Source organism: Gallinula chloropus (genome assembly GCF_964237585.1).
Source record: "Gallinula chloropus genome assembly, chromosome: 6".
NCBI lineage: Eukaryota > Metazoa > Chordata > Aves > Gruiformes > Rallidae > Gallinula > Gallinula chloropus.
Genome location: NC_140091.1, coordinates 15,790,378 through 15,810,755, shown reverse-complemented (window position 1 = coordinate 15,810,755; position 20,378 = coordinate 15,790,378). Strand labels below are relative to the sequence as shown.

At 49.3% G+C, this 20,378-nt stretch overlaps 2 protein-coding genes across 2 annotated transcripts in view; one reads left to right on the top strand and one right to left on the bottom strand.

Annotated features, from left to right (window-relative positions):
* The window catches only part of ZNHIT6 (zinc finger HIT-type containing 6), a 33,118-nt gene extending 29,649 nt beyond the window's left edge, over positions 1 to 3,469 (top strand). The window contains exon 10 of the mRNA XM_084266393.1: positions 2,971 to 3,469. Within this exon, the coding sequence (XP_084122519.1) occupies positions 2,971 to 3,056 (86 nt within the window). The 3' untranslated portion in view covers positions 3,057 to 3,469. The remainder of the gene's footprint in view (positions 1 to 2,970) is intronic.
* Positions 3,470 to 11,814: 8,345 nt separating this feature from the next.
* CCN1 (cellular communication network factor 1) lies at positions 11,815 to 14,341 on the bottom strand. The gene is made up of 5 exons (XM_084265954.1): positions 14,232 to 14,341; positions 13,908 to 14,124; positions 13,217 to 13,564; positions 12,878 to 13,080; positions 11,815 to 12,771 (listed from the first exon to the last, which is right to left on the bottom strand). The coding sequence occupies exons 1-5, from the start codon at positions 14,289 to 14,291 to the stop codon at positions 12,472 to 12,474; spliced, it is 1,128 nt and encodes a 375-aa protein (XP_084122080.1). The 5' UTR covers positions 14,292 to 14,341; the 3' UTR covers positions 11,815 to 12,471.
* Between the last annotated feature and the right edge of the window lie 6,037 nt (positions 14,342 to 20,378).

Sequence of the window (20,378 nt, the reverse complement as noted above, 5' to 3'; positions counted from 1 at the left end):
CTTTCAGGCCCTTGCTTTTCAGTAGTCAGTCCTACCCCCATGATTTAGATGTCAGGAGGAAATTACAGTTGATTGACTCATGAACTTAATCTGAAGATGGTGGTTGTCATTGTCTCCTGAGTGAGTAGGGACATTGTCCTTTTAAGGGTATAGATTCAAGTAAGTGTTGATTGAACACTTTGGGGTCACGCTGCTGCAGCAACCGGCTGATTCTGTAAAAGGCTGTGTAGGAAGGAGGGAGAGGAGCCAGTAACAGCAGGGAAGTGCCGACAGCTCTGTCCCAGCACAGTACAAGTGTGTATCTTCTAGACAGCAGCCTTCCTCTGCTACAGGGGTCATTCAGTAGCAGTCAGCCCTGAAGCTGCTGTTCAGGGAACCCTGGCAGCTATTTCAGGTTTGGGGATCCATTCATTTTCTTAATCCTTTTGTTGTTTTTTTTTAACTGTTTCTATAGATTCCCGAAAAATCAAGTGCATAGCTCCCCATTGAGGTGGCATGGGTGTTAACTGCAAAAGACTCTAATTAATGGCCTTGAGTTTTGTTTGGCCCCTGTGTTCTTGGTGCTTTTTCTGTTCCAACGTACAAGCCCATGGAAACTCCAGATCCTTTCCTGAAAAGCGTGTTCAGAACATGAATATAAAACCAGGGTGGATTTTTTTAGTTAATACTTTTGTTGAAGCATGGAACAATCATTGTACTCTCCTGTTGTGTGTCATCTTTACAGAATAAAGGAGAATAATCAGTATTCACTTAGCTTTACCAGTTGCATTCACAGATAAGGGGTCAGAGTGGAAATCTTGAGTTCACCTCCAGACTTTCCACTCTTCCAGACTAAAGTGGGTACTTCAGCCCGCTGCTGTCTCCCAATAAGTGACCTTTCTGCTGCAGCATCTTGTGTATTCCTTGCAGTCCAATTTATTCACCACATGGCTTTTTGTACCAGTTGCACGCTCCTCCTAAGCCATCCATCCTGCCCTCACTTCCCCTGTCTCTACCAATTCTGCCTTTCCCTTTTGCTTTCCAGCAGGCAGCTGCCACCTTGGCCAGTGGGTATCTGGCAGGGTGTCTAACAGACCATGGGGGCTCCAACTGCCATCACTCCTCAGACTCTGTTTGCAAGTGACCCAGGCTAGAAACAAACAAAGGCTAATGGGAACGTAACTGCTAAAACGTTGTTTCTTTACTGAGCAATCTCAGATCTACCCCTTCACCTGGAAGAACAGAGGCCAGTTCTCATAGCCACAGCAACAGGGCCACGCTGGGGATCGCATTCCCCCTGCGATCCAAGGTACTGCCCCTGGAGACCAGCAGAGCTGGAGCTGGGCACCTTTGAAAAGAAACTGCTGGGATGTAATGAGGACAGAGCCTGTTTCTCCTATCCTTGTTCTCGGAAATGGCTGAAGTGTCTTGTTTCCTTGTTCTTGGAAACGGCTGAAGTATCCTGACTGAAACTTAAAAAAAAAAAAATCAGGAAAATAAGGATTGAGGAAGGAAACTGACACTGAAAAACTTAAACTTAGAGTTTAATTTTTTCACTCTAAGTGAACTGCAGACAGTTTTATGGGTGGAAGGACTGGTGGGAAGGACTGGGCAATCTTAATTTGTAGGCAATGCTATCAACACCATAAAAATACCTTCATTTTGACTGACGATTATCTACAATTCCTGTTAAATAAAACTTACTATAACAGCCTGAACTTAGAGCCAAAATGTGTCCCTTGAGCTTTGCTGTGAGTCAGAAGACTGCCACATTCTTTTACGTGCTGCTTTGATGCTTGACTTGCTTATAGCAAAAACTACAGGTGCTCCGAGTTCAGCACACAGGGTCAGTCGGGGCTGAAGATAGCTGGGGATTACAGAAGCTTTCACAGGACTTGGGAGCAAAAACAATCCTCACTTTGTGCATTACTCAGTACATATCTGGCATATAAATGTTAATTGATTATACACTAGATTTAATGTAGACAAAATGCGACCTCCAATGTTTCTGGGTGAAATGCTTCTATTTTCTTGACCAAATTCCACTGAAACTGTACAGGTGCACACTGTGTCCTCTGTATTATCCCTGTGTGTCAGCTCTGGAACTTACCTTGACAACACAGTAACTGTGTTTCATCAGCTCCCTTTTGGTAACACTTCCTTAATGAAGCATCTGACTCTTAAGTGCTTAAAAACGTCTTTAAATTCATAGATCAAATACCGAAAATAACGAGAGCAGAGTGTGAATCAGGGCCCTGCTTTGCTGCAGTTTATTTTTGTGCTGCTTGACTGCCACCGACCAGTGGTATTTGGTGACCTCACCACAAGGTGACGGGTCAGTGCTTGTTAAAGAAGGAGTCTTGTGGTGTGAGGCTGAAGACCGGTTTGGGAAATGAGTGCTTCACAATGGGATCTCAGTTGAGCAGAGCAGCCATGTCCTAAAGCACAAGTGACTGCACAGCTTTAACCTCATGGATTCACACGTGGAACGTCTTTGGGATGCTGGAACGTGCAGAAGGAGCTCACAGGGCCATCATCTTAATTTTCCATTTCTGTTTAGAATTTCTCCATAGATACCCATCTTAACTGAAATGCTATGGAAAGTTTAAATGATTTATGCTTCATTGCAGTTGTGATATATGCATTTAGCAACCCAAAAAACATTTAAAATAAATAAGCCAAAAGAACAATTTAAAATTCTCAGTGGATAAAGAATGTTGTGTGGTATAAATACCTTGTGGTACCTACTTGACCAGAAGGCTAAGATTTAAAATCTAGACAAATTCCCAACATTGTCTTGCTTTCTCCTTCAACAACAAGGTCCTACCCAGGTCGCTGTCCCATGTCATGAGACTGGCTGTTAGGAAATAGCTGTCCTCACGGAAAGTGTGATTAAAACGAAAGGAAATTAAACTGTTTCTGTTTGATGAGCAAACAACACTGATGAAACTAATTGCTTGTTTGTCCTTTCTTTGTGTCCTACACCCTCAGATGGCAGTGAACCTGCAGAGAACTCGGACAGTGAAAGTTCATCCCTTTCATCTGTGGAAGAAGGGGAAATTCGGGACAGTGCATGATGGTTTTTTGAGAGAAGAGGGTGGAATGAGCTTTTTTTTATTATTTAATTTAATTTTTTTTTATACAGCTGAGTACTCAGAGATTTAGTTTGGCTTCCTTCACTAAAGGCAGCACTTCCTAACTGCCTGCCTATTTTTGTATTTAGGAATGCATGTTTAGGGATGTAAATAAAGAGGAAAAAAAATTTACATTCTTATTTTATTGCATCCGTTTGTCATAGTATCTTTAATAAATCAGAGTAACCCAAATTTAAAGTTTCCAGGTTAGTGCCAACAATATGTTTTCCCTTTTACCTTTGTTAGAGGGTAAATCAGTGTCTGATTTCCAGATTTAAATATCCAATCACGTGTTTGTATTTATATGTGGATATGAGTCTTAATGCTTAAATTTATGGAATAAAACCACTGGTGTTTCATTAGATTAATTTTCTTTTAGGTTATTTCTTTGTTGTTCTAAAATGCTTCAAATTATTTTTTATTTGCACCTTATGTGGTGACATTTTGGGGGCCTGGTACATCTTGTTTAATGCGTTAAGGACAGGTCAGGCTGTCTTTTCAGGGTAGCATGTTGCTGTGTGTTTAATCTTCTACCCTTATCTTTTAGATTAGCGTTTTGCAGCCAGCAGAGGTGGATACATAGAGTGTCACTAGTGCGAATATATTGGACTTCCATGCAGTACTTAGGTTGTGCATCTCACAGTACCAGTTTACCTCCTGAAGCCAGGTATTGTAAATATCAATGCAATTTACCTACTTAAAAACAAATAAACCTTAAAAAACAAGTCCTGTGCTGTATCACCTGCTGACAATAGAAATCTGTTGCTAACTTCTGAGAAGCTGTCTCGATCCCAGGCCCCTTACCCCAGTGTACCAAAGTCCCTGGTACCTGTGGGCTCCATTGGAGGCTGAGAGGAGCAGGTGCTGGGAGCAGGTTGGTCCCTCAGCACACTTGTGCCAGGGAGTTCTCAGGAATCGGCAGAGGCATTTAGGGGTAGTTTGCAGGGCTCCAGCTAAGTCAGCATCTGTAAAGTCTTATGGACACGATTGGTTTGTTAACAGGTCTGTGAGATTATTGCTGTCACCGTTGTTACCCCAGTCTCCTGCTTGAGACCAGCACCCTTTGGGCAAAAGTTGGTGGCACAGGATGCATGCTAAGCTGCCATGAAGATGGTTTTTCAATCATAGGTGTTCTTCCTGCCAGCACTGACCTCGAAGGTAGAAAGACAACAGAAAGCAGTGAAGGAACTTGCCAAGCTAACGGGAAGCTGTGCCAGCAGTATGGGAGAAGGTTTGGGCTTCCAGAGCCTCAGTCTGGGCTTCAGGGCACCAGGCTGTCTGTTCCTTACAAGCTGTGCTGCATGGATAGGCTTTTATAAGTTACTGTTTTTCTCACCTTTGCAAACAAATTGTCCTTTAAAAAATTGTTCACTGGGACATCTAGCTACTTGAAGTTTGGAAAGAGCAACAGAACCTTGTTGCCACATACCACTGCCTCTCACAGAGGTATCCCGTGTCCTTTCACCTATGTGTTTTACAGCCCCTTGTAAAACAGGGAAGCTTTTCTTCTTGCCTGGCATTAGCCACCTATGCTCTATTTTCTTTTTTCAGTCATTGTTTGTCCTCTGCTCACTTCTTTTTCCAATATTTGTGTTTTTAACCCTTTTTAAAGGACCAGGATTCCTAGCTATAGGTGCTGCTTTCATAATTTTTCACTTCAGTGGAAGTGAATAAATTTTTCCTAATCAGTGATTACTGCACGCTGACTTGGTAGCCACAAATTACTTTAAACCAGTCTTGAACTCACTCATAATGCCACCAATAAAAGAGCAGAACAGCAAAACTGCCACAGTCCATTTGCCAGAAAGATGTTTCATCTGGAGTAAGAGCGTGGCATTTCTGTAGGAGCTGTAGCACGCAGTGGAAAGGAGAGCTGCAAACATTAGTGTTGGGGTCTTTGTGTGTGTGTGTCATGTAGCCTTTGGCTGAGGATCGCAGGTTTGTGATTTGTGTTACTTTCCTACACTCAGGGAAGTTTTCATTAATGGTACGAAAGGGGTTTGCCTGCCTTTTTCTTGCATAGGTCTTGTTTATGCTTCGTTGAGAATCAAACACAACCATAATTTGGTTTTGAACGAAGATTGCTGATAAGTCTGTCCTTCAGACTTAAATCTGTGCCTACCTTGAAGAAGTTTTTTTTTAAAAAAGAAAGTGATTAAGGAGCATTCCTTAATCTAGAGGTTAATAGAACTGAAATTTCCCAAACAAAGCTGGGAGTCCTCTTCCAGATCTCAATCACTGCAAGTAAAAGGCCTTGGTAGTATTCACCAGTCATTCCCAGGTTACTATTTGCCTGTTTGACTTTGTTTTGATACCAGTTACAGTAGTTTGAGCAGCAGTGATGTGTCGAATGCGAGCCACAATGGATTCAAGCATTTTTATCCAGTTTTGTGAATCTCAGTTTTGTTTATAAGAATCAGTGTGCCAGTCTCTGGCTCAAAGCGCAGCCTTACCGATGGCACGTGAGCAGTGCAGGCCCTGCAGCAGTGGTAGTTCTTCGGAATAATGCTACTGATTTAATCACAGTTCATACACTTTGGCTAGGTAGGTGGTTTTTAATGCCTTCATAGGAAGTTGGGGAAGGTTTTTAACTTCCTTCTGAGTGACCTAACCCAGAACGAGCACTTTGTAATAAACTGAAGAGAGAAAATGCATCTTTAATAGCTGCATTTTAGAATTCCTGGTTCAAGCACTTGATATTTAAGACATGGAGCTGAGGCTGCCTGGAAGACTTTGGTTCTGTCCGCTGTGAAAACATACCATTGTAGGAGTATTTATTGTACAAGGTTCCCCACAGGACACTGCCCTGGTTCAGCACAGATGATGTCTGTGAATGAAAACTATGCGATGTTGTTTTAATCTTGGTTATTCAACACCAGCTTGTGTTGAGTGCTTGATGTTGTGCTTACTACACTTACTCAGTTGTTCTTCTCTATAAAGTACTTGTCACAGAAGGAACAGGCACTTTGCGTGTAGCGTTGTTGCGGCATTTCTTTTCATGTTTGGACTTCTCAGGCTTCAGACCCTGAACCCTCAAAGCTCAAGAGCCATCAGCTTACAAAGCAGAGAGTAACGGCTCTTGTCCTGAATGAACACACTGCTTAAAAAAAATTAAAAGCTTAATGAAGTCATCCCTTTCACAAGCCATAAGGGACAAAAATAGAGCATAGCTAAGCACATAGCAATAGCTGAGAGGTAGGACTGAGTCAGCCGGATGAGAGGGAGAGAACGTGGTTCTTTTCCTTTTTTGTATAATGTCTTGGGGGTACTAGCCAGACGTTCTTGAGCTGACACAGTTAAACAACATTGTACCCCCAGTCAGTGTAACAGCCACGTTTTGAATGAAGGCAGCTGAATTCCAGGCTGTCCTGTATTTCTCTCTGCATTATGAGTTGTCGATCCGTAGAGGAAAAGAGGGTCATGCCACAGAGTGCGTGGTTGGCGCGAGGTCTCGGAGGCACGCTGGGCCAACTGCTGTTACTCCAGCCTGGCTTTGAGTTAGGAGTGAGAGCAGCCACCCTGCAGAACCAAAACTGGAGTACATGAATGCCTGTGCTCGCTGCAGTGCCGATGGGGAGCCGGGCCGGCAGGCTGTGTGTGAGCACAGGCGGGATTCAGGCCTTGCCCTGCCAGATACGGCTGTTCTCTGTTGACATCTGTAGGAACTGAGAATGTATAACACCTTGGAGGAGCAGGCTTTCAGAGAGTAACTATACAGCTGTGATGATGTAACTTCAGGACGGATTTTGTCACAAACATTTCATTCTGCTTTCTTAAGTCCCACGCTCTTTTCCTGAAAACATTTATTCTTCCTCCCTCTGAAGGAAAAAATATCTTGAATTTGTGTTTGTGTTGTTGCTATGACATTCAGTTAAACTGTGTGCAGATGCGGGTCCTGCGAATAAGAGAAAAAAAACATGGGCTGTGTACTACTTCAGTGAACAAAGAGTACCCTGTGTTTGTGTTACAGTGTTGCTATGGCAGTGCATAGGGGCTGCTTTGGTGGAAATGTGTGGTGAAATGGAAGGAAGTCACACGTATGCAAGACAAACAAGAAATGGCAGCAAAACCAACTTGAATAAATACTGAAACTGAAAGGGAAGCTGCCAATGACATGTAAAACCGGGAAAAATTAGGATAGTTGTTGTGGTGCCTGTGATTTGGTAACAGACGTGTTCCCACTGTGCCCAGCCCGTCCCGGTGACCTGTCAGACTGTGACTTAGCTCAGGGATGCCAGAGCTGCTTTCCCTTGTGGGCTCTGCACATTGTAACTTTGTTTTTGTTTTGGAGGCAGAGTTCCACTGCCTTGGCCTAGTTTCACCACTAACTTTCCCTGCTGAAAAGCATTTCCAGGTTATCCTGCTGAGCAGGTGTTTTGGCAGGAAAAAAATCAGTACAGTGATAAACTATGGAGAGCCATGAGAACCTTTCCCTACCTCTTGGGTCAAGGGGGAGTCTGTGGACTTCCTGACTCCTACTAGTGATAGAAACACTGGAATTTTATTATTTTTTAACTGGCACACTAGTCCTGTTTCTCTAGTGCTTCTATATCAGTTGCATCAGTACCGCTGTTTGTGGGTTGTGTGACAAATCAGAGCAGGTTAGAAATAACTGGCCAAAGGAGGAGGGAGAGAAATGAGAGGGGAGAGGGAGTCTTGATTTAGAGCATAAACTGCCACACTGGGAGCTGGCTGGTTCTTGCATAATCCCAGCTGGTGGAGAAAGCAAAAGTCATTTTAAAATCACATTGCCACTTTCTTCCTGTCAAACCCCGCTCTGCCTTGAGGAGGAAGAAGTGACTGTGAAAGCTGCCTCTTTGCCTTTCCATTCCTCACTTCCAGGATTTCTGCTGTATTGCACTGCAGCCCCAGAACTTGTCCATCTTGCCAGGAGTGCCAGCGGGGTGTAGGGCGACGTCCAAGTGAGGTAAAAAAAATGAGTTGATGGATGAGATCGAGGCTTTCAGAATGCAGAAGAGCAGATGGGGCAGTTTTAAAAGCTTCCCTGAGAAGTCCCCAGCCCACTCACATCTAAACTCTTCAGTGGCATCTCTGTTGACCTTTTTTCCCCAACTTCAGCTTTCAGCTGTGTTATGTCATCTGTATTGGCTGTAACAGGACTGTTGCGCTACAGCACGAGTATTTGCTGCTGGGGAGTACACTGTGTTTCCTGGTTTAAGCTTCCAGTGATCCACTCGCTGTTTTTTATGACTGTTACTGCTTGATGCCCAATTTTGTCAGATTCATGAGCTAGTTAGGATCTAACCTGGCTGGTTTGAGATGCTCAAGGAAATCAGCAACTTCGGAGAAAGTGGTGTCCTTGACTCAGACAATGTGCTGGGCTCTTTTGTTCTGGTGTTCAATCAGTGTTCTCAAACTGTTGCTGGACCACAACGCTGACAATGCAGGAGTTACCTATGATGGAGTCCCCTCACTCTTACTGAAGCGGCATTCGTCGTGAGGTGGTTAGCACATCCTAGCTAGATTCCCATCTGGGCAAATCTCTGCACCCTACCTTTAAATTTCTTCCATCTAGTAAACAAAAGCCATACAAAATCTTGTGTAATCTTTTCCTCCTAAACAGTTGCTGCATTCCATCCCATAACTGCACTTCAAGACAGATGAAGTTTCTTACGTGAATAGTGCCTTGGGGTCTTTCGGGATCTTCTCCAACATAAATTGTGTATGTAGAAATCATAGCTCAGTAGTTTTTTCTGGAGGAAAAAAATCACAGCGTGCTGGACACCACCCGTTCCCTTGCTTGGGCTGCAGACTTTCTTGTTTCAGTTCTCAACACCGGTGCAGCCGAAGCTCAAAAGTCTCCTGCATGCCCCAAGCTCCTTGTCTGGAGCAGGGTGGGGGGCAGGGGGGAGAGTCATGCAGCTTCAGTGAACTGTGAGCAGGGGAGATGTTCCTGCGGTGATCCCCCCGATTCACACCACCTCCACACCACACGTGCCACCTGGTCCCCTTCCCACTAGTAGCAGGGAGGCAGGCCTGACTCAGGGACTGGTTTGCCGTGGGCACCACAGAAATTTATAGATCCTACATGGCTCAGCTCAGCGAGGGTTAATGAATGCTTGGCTGTCCCACTGTCAGGCAGGTGTTGGCTTTTCCTCCATCTGCTGCTGGTTCAGGAGGAGCTAGCAGCATCCCAGGGGCCAGGATTTAATGTAATCGTGGAGTCTGTTTTCTGCATCCTGCTTTTATTTTGTTCCCTGTGATGCAGCACTTCAGGAAGAAGAAACATTTTCTTCACAGCACTGCCTACATGAGTAGGGAAGATGTCAGGTGTAACCCTGACATCACAGCAGTTACCACCACCGGACCCTGGTAGGTAAGTGCAGTGGACACAAGGCAGTGCGTTCTTCAGTCCCGAAGCTGTAATTTGACCGATGCTCCTTCTGGCGGCAGCACCAGATGCCGCAAACAGCCCGGTGCCACCACTCCCCATCCTCGGGTGACCCCAGCACTTCGCCCCGTGCAGCTGGCTGGGGGCCTTGCGTGACAAATCCCAGCAGCTTAAAAACCCCGACGAAGGGCCGGGGCCGGGCGTGGAGGGAGAGGTGGGCTGGCTGCTGCGGGGCAGGCAGCACTGGAGCAGTGCCTGCGGCTTCAGGCAGTGCTGGTTGTCCTCCCGGGGTGCCAGGGCTCCCCCAACGAACATGGGATGGTTTTAGGTTTAGACCAAGAAATAACATTAAAGTTGTGCTTGTTAACCTTACCTGTCAGCCCTGCTGATGGCACTTTAAGGAGCCCTAAACCTTTTTTAGGGCTGTTCTGCTGGGACAACAGAGAAGATAGAGATTTCAAAGCAAGCGCAAGGATGATACACAAAAGCTGACACCGCTTCCTTTCACTGTGTCAGGGCGCATGGGGCTTAGTGGTCTTGCCATGTACTTCTGAAATGCAAAGCACAGAGCGAGGGGGCTGTCTGGGTGGTGGGAGATCCCAGCCCAGGAAGACTTGCAGTTCAAGCAGGGTAGTTCCATGTAGTGGATTTTACTCTGAGGTTTGCATGATCTGTACCTGCCTCCTTTATTGTCCCAATAGGACATTTTTCTAGGGAGCAGATGCCAGAACCACCCTGCTCTTTGATGGAACAAGGAAACCCCAAAGTGCAGTTCTAAAATCCAGGGTACTGCTAGAGCCATGCTGGGGGCAGGGGTGGGAAGGGGGGTGTGTGTGTGTTTGGACACGTGTGCTGGGCGCATTACAGACATGGAGCCTGTGCATGTAGTGTAGTTACATGCATATGCAATACTTTGGGGGGGCTGTTGACATTGAAAAAGCCTGTCATTGACATGTAAGTGACAGTGGGGAAGGTGAGGAGTGCGCGTGCAGCTGCTGTGTGCCCAGGCGCTGTGTCCCTCCCCTCCCCACGCAATAACCCAGCATGAGAACCTGGTGGTTTCTGTCAGCCCGACAGAGCGGCATGTTCAGTGCTTAAGCATGAGCCAAGCAAAAGCACCTCGCTGCATCTCACGCTTCTGCTGTCAGCAAACACTGTACAGACACGTTCAGGTACAGCTGAGACTGGTGCCCAGGTGGTAAATTCCAAAACAGTTCAAGTTCTGAATGCCTTTGGGGGAGAGCTTGGCTGAGCAGGGGTGATGGCTGTCGTTTCTCAGGGAAAGCATCAGCTGCCCGCGATGAGCTTCTGAGATGTCTGGCTGGTTTGTTTCTCGAAGTATTTATGTCTTGTCTAAAAAAAGGTTGACTCTTAACGACTTCTGCATCTAACTCTATGACACCGGGTGACACCCCTTCAGTCTCTGCTTTTTAGGAGCAGTAAATTTCTTGCAGAAGACCGGGGAGAACATTTTGCCAGGGAACTAACCAGTCACAAGGAGGAGGAAACCCCCAAAGTCCTGTTGCAGGTTTCCTTTCAGACGCCCTGTAGTGCAGCTCTGTGCTGCCTGGAATGCACGCCTGGTTGATGCTGCTTCCTCAGATCCTAGTCTAGTTCATTTTTTTTTTTTAAATGTTCCGTGTTACTGTGTGCCAGCCAGCTGTCTCACACCTCCCTCAGCTACCTAAACGTCACCTGTGTCCCACAGGGTAAAATGGCATTATGGCTTTAAACAGTGGGAAGGGGAGGTGAGGAAAAGAGTAGCTGCTTTGCCTTTTGCTCCATTGGAGAAGTACTTGAAATTCCTCACATTCTTCTCCCGTTAACAGTATGTTTACTTTTCATCACTGGGTTATTAGGATTAACAAAAGTCATTGCTTCAAGCTCACTTAATTTGAATTTAGTGAAAGCAAACTGCCTCCCGCAGACTGTAGGAAACATTCTTCTGCCACAGAAATGTATTAATTTGCAAAAAGCAGCCACCAAGAAAACGTGTGACCTGACACCCGCTCCAACATCACGTGCATGCGCTGCATCCTAATGAAGCACCGTGGGCCGCAAATCCAGGACGGTTTGAATAATCTGACAGTCTAATTACCATTCCAGTCTCTCCATCAAGCATGGGCTTTCAGCCTCAAGAGGTTTTTCTGGAGGTACTCTCTAGTGCAGGGGTTGCAGGCTGCATCCACCACTGCAAAAAACATCCTTTACCCAAAGAAAGTTATTTCAGTGCTGCAGCAGGGCTCCTGCCCCTTCCTAGAGCCACTACACTTTTCACAATCCTCAGGGAAAGCTCCTGCAGGGGGGTGTTTAAGCCTGGTGCCTGGCAGAATGCTCTGATGACAGTAGTTAGGTAAATATTTCTTTATTAAATGATTAATTCCATAAATAAATTCTTTTAATTCATTGCATATAAAATTAAAATCATTTACAACTTATTCCAGTATTACAGGGGTTGGGAGGGGTAAAAAAACAAACACCAACAACAACACTCAAAGAAAAACAAAAAAGCTACAGTTTGATAAATAAAATACTCAGCTTTAAAACAACTGATTTCTGTTTGCCATTAAACTACAGTTGGTACATAATAGCTGCCACTGTGAACACCCCACAAGTGCCCATCTCAAGAAGGAATGTAACTTCCAAATTGGTTGGGAAAGGGTGGGAGAAGATGGGGGAAGAGGGGAGAAGCAAAAAAGTTAAACTGAACAGGACACAAGAGAGGTTTCCATAACCAGAACAAAACATTTATCATCTGATCATTTACAAACAGAAAACAGTATATAATTAGATAAGGTGCTCCAAAAAGAAGCAGTAAAGTTGCTCCAGTACTATGAAGCTTTAAGTATGCTTAAATCTCTGTTGCATTAGTGTCCAGTTGCACAGTGCACGCTTGTAGCATCTCAATGTTGACCTCAAATGGGCAAGGCACCATTTCCATCGAAGGTCCTTTCTCCACGGATTGTTACTTCAACATTCTGTTTAGTATCCCACCCCCAACACAACTCAGTCCCTAAATTTGTGGATGTCATTGACTAGTCTGTAGTAGGGATAGGCTTCATTCGCGTGCGGACAGTTGTAGTTGCATCGGCAGGACTGGATCATCATGACGCTCTTGGTGAAGGTTTCCCCGTCATCGCAGCGGAACCTGATCTTGACAGTCCTGGTCTGCTGGGGCGTGCAGCACCTGCCATCCACGCAGGAGCCACAGTACTTGGGGCGGTACTTCTTCACGCTGGAACATCCGGCGTAAGTAAACTTCACTGGGGATGGGGACTTCTTAGTCTTGGTACATTTTTTTCCCTTCTGTAAAGGAGAGGTGATAACATTAGCAGGGGATCCTTCTCCAGCCTTCACCCTCTACCCAAAGCTGCTTGAAGAGAAGAGGAGCAGCGGAAGAGCTTGTATTTACCTTTAGGGAGGCATAGCTGGGCTGGCCACATGGCCTCACTTCACATATCCTGGTCTCTTTGATGAGCTTGCAGTCAGGATTGTCATTGGTAACCCTTGTGGAGATGCCGGTTCCACACGTCTTTGAGCACTGGGACCAGGAGGTTGTTTGCACAATGCATTTGGGATTCTCAAAAGCTCGGCTTTGCGGCTCAGATCCAAAAACTGGAAGAGAAGAGGATGTCTTAGCCTAAACATATCCCTCACCAGGTTTCTTTCTGTCCATTGGGGGCCTAAGGAGTCGCATAGCCATCCTCCCACCACCTCCCCATAACTGTCACGCAGGGTAGCCCATACTCACCAGGTAGCATTTTCAGGCCTCCCTTCACGATAGCAATTAGCTCATTGTTCCTGGTTAGTTCGCCTTCAGAATCGTCTGGACCAAACTCCTTGCTGAAGAAGCCTTCCAGCTCATCCAGTGCATCCTTGCTTTCATCACAGACCCACTCTTCGCAGCACTGCCCGGGGACTTTGACCAGCCTGGGGCTGGGACAGCCCAGGTTCGGAAGAGAGAGCTCCTGCGGGCAGAGCGGGATGCAGCCCACAGCTCCATCTATGCACGTACACTGGTGTTTACAGTTCGGCTGGAAGCTCTCGCCGTTCTGGTAGATTTTGGAGTTGTATTCACACGGTCTCCCCTCGGACTGTGCTGTGGGGATCAAGAGAGAGGGAAAGGAGGGCGTGAGGGTTGGGAAGCACTCGTTTAAGCACAGGTATTTGCTGGTCTGTTAAATTCAATTTACAGCGGAGCTCCCTACAGCCCCCCGGAGACGCGGGGCCAGAACAATAAGTTAGTCAGGAATCACTTTTCCTTATGTGCGTTTAGCGGAGCCCAGACATACTGAATCGCATTCCAGACTGCTGAAGTCATGTGCCTTTCTGCCAAGCTACCAACAACAAAGCATAACCATACATGGACTCGAAATTACTAAACTCCGGCACTACGGGGACCGGGGTTTTCTCCCGGGGGAGGCGGAGGGCGAGCCGCTTACCTCTGCAGATGCCCTTCAGCGCGGCGGGGCTGGCGCCGAAGTTGCACTCCAGCCCCTTGGTGTGGTCGCAGGGCTGCGTCCGGCTGCAGTCTTCGTTCAGCTGCTTGGCGCAGACCTTGCAGCAGCCGCAGCCGTCCGGTACCAGCCCCACGCCCGGGGCGCACTGCGGCACGGCCGCCGGGCACTGGCAGACGGCGGGGCAGGGCGAGCCCAGAGCCTGCGGAGGGGAACAGAGCAGAGCGCCGGCCGGTGAGCGTCGGGAGCGGAGCGGAGCCACCCGCTGCCTCCCCTTCCCTCCCCTCCGGGCAGAGCCGCGGCACTTACCAGGCGGGCCAGGCAGAGGAGAGCAGCCGCCAGAGCGGGGCGGGTGCCCGCGGAGCCCATGTCTAACGCCGGCGGTGAGGGAGCGAGGGACAGCAGAGAGATACGAGCGCTGAGCGGGGCCGGCGCGGTCTGAGGCAGCAGCGGGCGCGACCGCCTTATATGGGTCGCGGGGCCGCCGCGTGCGCCGCGGCGCTGACGTCGCGCGTTCCGGGCCGCGGCCGCGTCCAGCGCTCGCGGCATCCCAGGAATGCGGCTGGCGCGCGGCGCGGCCGCCCCGCCCCGCCCCGTCTCCCGGCACCGCAGCCGCTGGCGGCGGCCCTGCCGCGGGGGGTCCCGGCCATTCCCAGCCCCCCCCCCCCACCACCTCCCGCCCTCCTCCGCCCGCCCCTGCCGAGCCCGCTGCTTCCCACTGCCCGCCGGGGCACCTCCGCACGGCTGCGGGGAGCGGGAGGGGGGAGGAGGCTTGGGCCCGGGGCGGGAAGGCTTCCCCCGTTGCGCGGGGTTGGTTTATTTGCCCCGTTACGCGAGGTTGGATTTTATTCCCCCTGTTACGCGGGACTGGGTTGGGTTCTCCTCCCCGTTACGCGGGACTGGTTTGGGTTTTTCTCTCGGTTACGCGGGGTTGGGGTTTTATTTCCCCCCGTTGGCCTTAGAGATGCACCCATACACGAGGATGCTGAAACAAGGAGCTCTTTGCGTGCGGGGCTGCGCCGGTGGGCGCCCCGCAGGAGCTGTCCCCGCCGTCCCGGCGCCCGGCCAGCCGTGCTGCGGGCAGCGGGAGATGCGGAACTGTCCGACCCCCCCGGGCTGCTGTGCGACCGGCCGCGGCGCCGCTTTGCGGGGCTGGCCACGCTCCTCACACTTCACACACGGTAACCCGGCGGTACCCGGGATTCTGTCGTTACCGCTGCCTGGCGATGCGCGGCGTGCATCGAGGTGCCCGGCGGCTTCCAGGCCGGGAGGAAAGCCGCGGGAAAGCCAAACAGCCCCGTGCAGCCCGTTACCACCGGGGCCGGTGTCCCTCGCTCGAGTCGGGCGTCCCGGGATAGTATTTCCCCGTTGAAGTTGAGGATTTGGGGTTGGGGAGGAGAGCTTAAGCTTCTGTTGTGGCATCTTTTCTTTTCGTGGCTGTAAGTATTTCCAGATGGGGATTAGGACACCAGACGTAACAATATTTCCATATTTGGTATAGCAGTAGCCTGCATTTTTCACATTTTTCTGCTCTGTTATCCAACCACAAAGCATTCTTGACAGCTTCAGATGTTGTTAAATATAGCCTTAACTTCTGTTCCCAGGGCAGGAAATTCTTTGGAATTCCTGTTTTTCACGCAATCTGTCTATCATGATTTAGGGGAATTGCGCTGGAGGAGCCAACTGGCGTTCCGCTGCCGTTCGCTCCTTCAGAGAAACAAGCTCAGCAGTCGAGCTTGCTACCCGACGGCGTTGCATTAAGTCCCCATTCCAGGGATTTTTCTTTGCAAATGAGATTATTGTTCCTAACACAAGTTTGGGGGTTGCTTTGTGGGTTTGTTGGGGTGGGGTTTTGAGTGTTTTTTTTGGTCGCCTTCAAGGCTGGAAGGTGGAGGAGCAGATTCGGAGGAGAGGCAAAACTTCGCAAAAAAACCACCCCGACCCTCCAAATCCCACGAAAAGCGGGTGGGATGGGGGGTGGGGTAGGGTGGGGGAGAGAGGGAGACGGTGGAGAGGGAGGGGATGCGAAGAGGAGTGGGACGTGATTAACCTGTCTGCGTAGCATTTCCATACAGTGAGTGTCCCTGCGCCGCTCCTAAAGGATGGGCACTTGGGGAGGGGAGCAGCAGCAGCCCCGCAGCTCGGAGCAGCGAAGCCCAGACGTCTCGTCGCCCGCCCGGTGCCACGGCCGAAAGGGTTACAGAAAGGACCGTGCCAGGGCACCGCCTGAGCGGGGACTGTGCCCGCCGCTCCGGTAAGTGCTGCTCCGCTCCCGGCGCGGCTCCCTCCGCGCAGGGGCCGCGGACGCGTGTGCGTGCGGGGGGCTCGGTGCGTGGGCTCTGCTTGGTGTCTCAGCACCGGCAGGAATAGTCAGGCCGCCTTGCTGGGCCCCGCCGGGCCCGCAGAGAAGGGGGCTTGTTGCTGTCTTGGGAGCGCTGCTCCTGGACGTGGCCTCGGCCGCTGGAGTGCGGCGGGGGGACGCGGGCTGCCCGGGGGGCGACGAGGGGAGGGGCGCGCACAGTGCGGGCCCTGTCCGCGGCCGAGCCGGGCGGCAGCGGCAGCCCGAAGCCTCGCGGCGGCCCTTCCGAACCCGGACACCGCTGCGTCGCGCATCGTTCTCCCAGCGGCTGCGGGCCCGCGGGACGGAGCGGGGCTGAGGGACACAGCCCGTCGGTGTCAGCCCCCCCGCAGAAACCGCCGCGGCTCCGCGCAGCAGCACGGCGGGGCAGCAGCACCGGCACCCCGGGCCGGACGGGACGGGGAGGGGCAAGGCGGGTGGGCCTCTCCCGCAGAGAGATGCTGTCACCCCGGGGACGGGGGCAGTGTGATGGATGTCCCCCTTGGAGGGACACCAGCTGAACCCGGCCTGCAGAGCCCAGCCCCGGTCTCCTTCTCCTCTTCCTCCTGTTCCTATTTGTCTTCCTCCTTCAGGGACGTCCCCGTGGCAGGAGCTTTGCAGGGCTGAGAGGCCCGTGTCCCCAGAGATGCCTGGCCTTGGTGAAGGGTTCCCCTTGGTGGCTTTCCCACACACACACACGATGTATTCTCTTTGTGTTTTTCATTTTACCCAAGTCAATTACAGTGACTTTTTTTTTGTGATGTTTTTGTGGTTTGGGAAAGGTGATGGGATGGAAGCTCTGGGCCCTCTTTGCCCAGAACTTGCTCTTGAGAAAGCAGCAGTGGCTTTCTTCATCACTTGTGCTTCGGCATTTGACCAGAAAGGACAATAACCAAAAGGGAAATTTGGTCTTCAGTTACATGCAGCTATCTCCTGAGACTGCCAATACATACTGTTTAGTGCCATTTCTGATGACAGGAGGTGTTTTATGTGCCTGTTAAGAATTGGACAGAGACCACCAGTGAACTTAGATGGTTGCCAGTAATGGTAGTAATGACTTTCAGTCCCTACTGATTTGGCCGAGTCCCAGCTGGTGATGAGGCTCCATCCCATTTTCAGACTACAAGCTATCCAGCATATCGTGCTTCCCTGGGCTTTGTAGGTGTATGGGGTTTTTCTCCTGTGGTACTTTACTTTGAAGACTCTTAACAGTATTTTTTAGATGGATAATCCAACTGGTACTTTTTTCCCCCCAGGATGACTCTTTACACAGCAGGACTGTGATGAGGAGGAACAAGTTTGTGCTTCAACACAGCTCAATTAATGAGAAATTTGAAAAATTTTCAAAACTTTTGAAAGAGCAGAAGCAGCTAGCACAGCCAGGCATGGCTGAACTGCCCGCCTTCGCTTTTCAGGGATTTATTCAAACACTTGTTTATTTAATTACATCTAATTTAAGGACACGCACCAAGCATTTTGCTTTGATCTATGACTTTCACAACATTCAGCAAATGCCACAGGAAAAGCCAATGAATAGTGCCTTTTCTGCCTTGGTTTCGTGTCTTACCGCACAGTCACACAACTCTGATGGGAAACTGTAACCAAACCTACATTTGCTCGAAAAAAGGTCACTTTGAAAGCTTTGAAGCACCTTTTCACAAACCTGTCCTGAATTTCAAGCAGTTGACAACACTTGCGGATGGGTTGAGTTTCTCTGGAGTTCAGGTTAGAGTGTGACCCTTTCTTAGGCTTTTCCTGCACGTGTTTCCCTGTCACAAACCATGACCCAGCATTTACCTTCCAGGCTGTGCCTGTGTCTGCTGGATGTACGTCAGGAAACAGGAAAAAGTTTGGGAGCTCTTCCTTTTTCAGATTTTGCCATTGCAGACCCTTGTTCTCCTGAGTGAACTGGGAAATGCTCCCTGCTTCGCGTCACAAAGTGTATTTTACTGGCTCCTCACTTTTTGTGCCGCAGGCAATCTCTGTCTGTCAGGTAGAGTCTGCAGGGAGATCGGCTAATGCAAAGCAGGAATTTGGAACAGTTGGCCTACGCAGCAGGTATTACAGATTTACCGTGTATATCCTGTCATTTTCACAGGCCTGTGTCTCTTCAGGGAAAGGACTTTCCAGAGAAACAAACCAAGAAAAAAATACCTGAATGCTTTGTCTTCCCTCTGCCCAGCATCAGTTTCCATGGCCATGTGTAGGGACCGCTGAGCAGCGTACAGTGCTGTGTTGGACAAAGGCTCCTCCGGGTGCCGGTGTTCCCACTGACAGTAAGTATCCAGCACCAAACCAGAGTGCACCAGAGGTTTACAGCCACGTGACTTCTCAGGAAAGATCTTACCGAACCCAGCGTCCAGTGCTTTTTTGTACCGTGTTTAATTTCCTCTCTCATTCTCTTTTTCCTCTGCCCATTCTTCCATCTCTCCTCCTCTTTCTTCTCCTCCTTTTCCCTGTCCCACTCCTTCTCCCCGCGGCCTTTCCTCTGCTGGTGTTTACCTACCTTCGACTGGGCCTCTCCCGCAGCCCCTGCCAGGCCGCCGGTTCCTGCCGCACTAAATCAGTCCGCCCGGAGTCAATGGCTCCTCTCAGGCACTCGCAGGAGGTGCGAATCCAGTGGGGCAGATTAAACATAGCGACGCGCAGGCGGAGCGGCCGAGTAGCCAGGAGGTTTCAGCAGCTACAATCTGACTGGGCTCAGAGGTTTTTTTTTTTCCCTGCTTTGATTTGCTCAGAGTTTAAGCTGAATTCTTCTGAGTGTGGCCTTTCCTATTTGTTTTCTTCCTCTTTCCTGGTACCCTCCCTTTCAGCGATGCTCACGCCTGTCAGTTTTTGTGTAGCCGGTGCCTGGCCTGTGGTTTCTCATCTTTCTGTGCCGAGAGGCACTCTGCTTTCTGGGGTGCTGCGTGCTCCTCTGGGTGCTGACAGGGTGCTGCAGAGGTTCCCATGGTGTGGAAGGGGGACTCGTGACCCTCCTAACTCTGCCGGGAGGATTTGATGTCGTGTTCAGTTGTGCTCACTGCTGCTTTAGTGTGTGGACTGTGCCGCTGTGCAAATATACCCTACACAGACATAAGGGACACAGGACATAACTGAGGCAAGAAGCAGCCTCACTGATTGTCAGTGTGCTCCTGTTGCACCACCGACCAACAGCACGTAGCGTGGCTCCCTCATCCTGAGATAGATGCAGGAACATAAAGCAGCTCCAGCCAGCTCCTGCTTAGACACTCAGCCTGCTCAGAGACTCAAAGTACCTTTGTCACTTGCACTAACTTTATTCCAGCTGCTGCAGTTTCCTCAGTCAGACAGGTGGATTACTTAATGTATAGTCACCTATTCTCACATGCCTGTACTCCAACACAAGGCTACATTTGGAAGATGCAGTTAGCATCTGGCACACCCCTGTAGCCAAAGTTTGCAATGAAAAGACTCTTACGGGCTTTGGCTCTCCGTGTCGCAAAAAAAGATTAAAAATTCCAGTGGCCCTCACTAGCATCTGGCAGTGCATGGGTTTCTTAGCTGTGTTTATTGTTTTCATTCCCTGTGGTGATTTCACTTGCAAATTATAGCAGTATAGCCTGAAATCTCTTTGTGTATTCAAGGAAAAAATTCACAGCTGTATCTCCTGAGTTTCATGAAGGAGGCTGAGACGTCAGGAGCATACACAGGTTCTTTCCCAGCGTCAGCTAAGATGAAGGTCCCAGATGGAGATCCCAGAGAGAGCTGATCATCCCAAATGACTTCAGTAGAAGCTTCTTAACTTTAAACTCTGGTCCTCAGAGTGTGACATTTCCCAGTGGAGCAATGCATGTGAACTGACATCTGTTAAAAGACAGAATGAGCAAGCCCAAAAGAAAATTGCCCATGATCACAAAGGAGTTACTGGAGCTAGCTGAACCTGATTGCAATCAGTTGGGTTGTGCCACAGAAATCCTTGATCAAAGCCCACTTCCAGGATGGTACATAATGAGTATCAGCTGCTATGTGCTTCAGTCTCCAGCTCCACTACACCTTGGAGGTGGCTGCTTCCTGCTTGGACCTGTGCTGGGGGACTCTATGCCCCAGAATATGCTCTCTTTGGTGTATTCAGGTTTGCTTATATATATTTTTTTATA

Coding starts and splice junctions, on each gene's coding strand:
- CCN1 (XM_084265954.1), bottom strand. CDS start 14,291: ATGGGCTCCGCGGGCACCCGCCCCGCTCTGGCGGCTGCTCTCCTCTGC. Junction 13,081..13,216: donor AGGCCTGAAAATGCTACCTG/GTGAGTATGGGC, acceptor CTTCTCTTCCAG/TTTTTGGATCTGAGCCGCAA. Junction 12,772..12,877: donor CCAGCTATGCCTCCCTAAAG/GTAAATACAAGC, acceptor TCTCCTTTACAG/AAGGGAAAAAAATGTACCAA.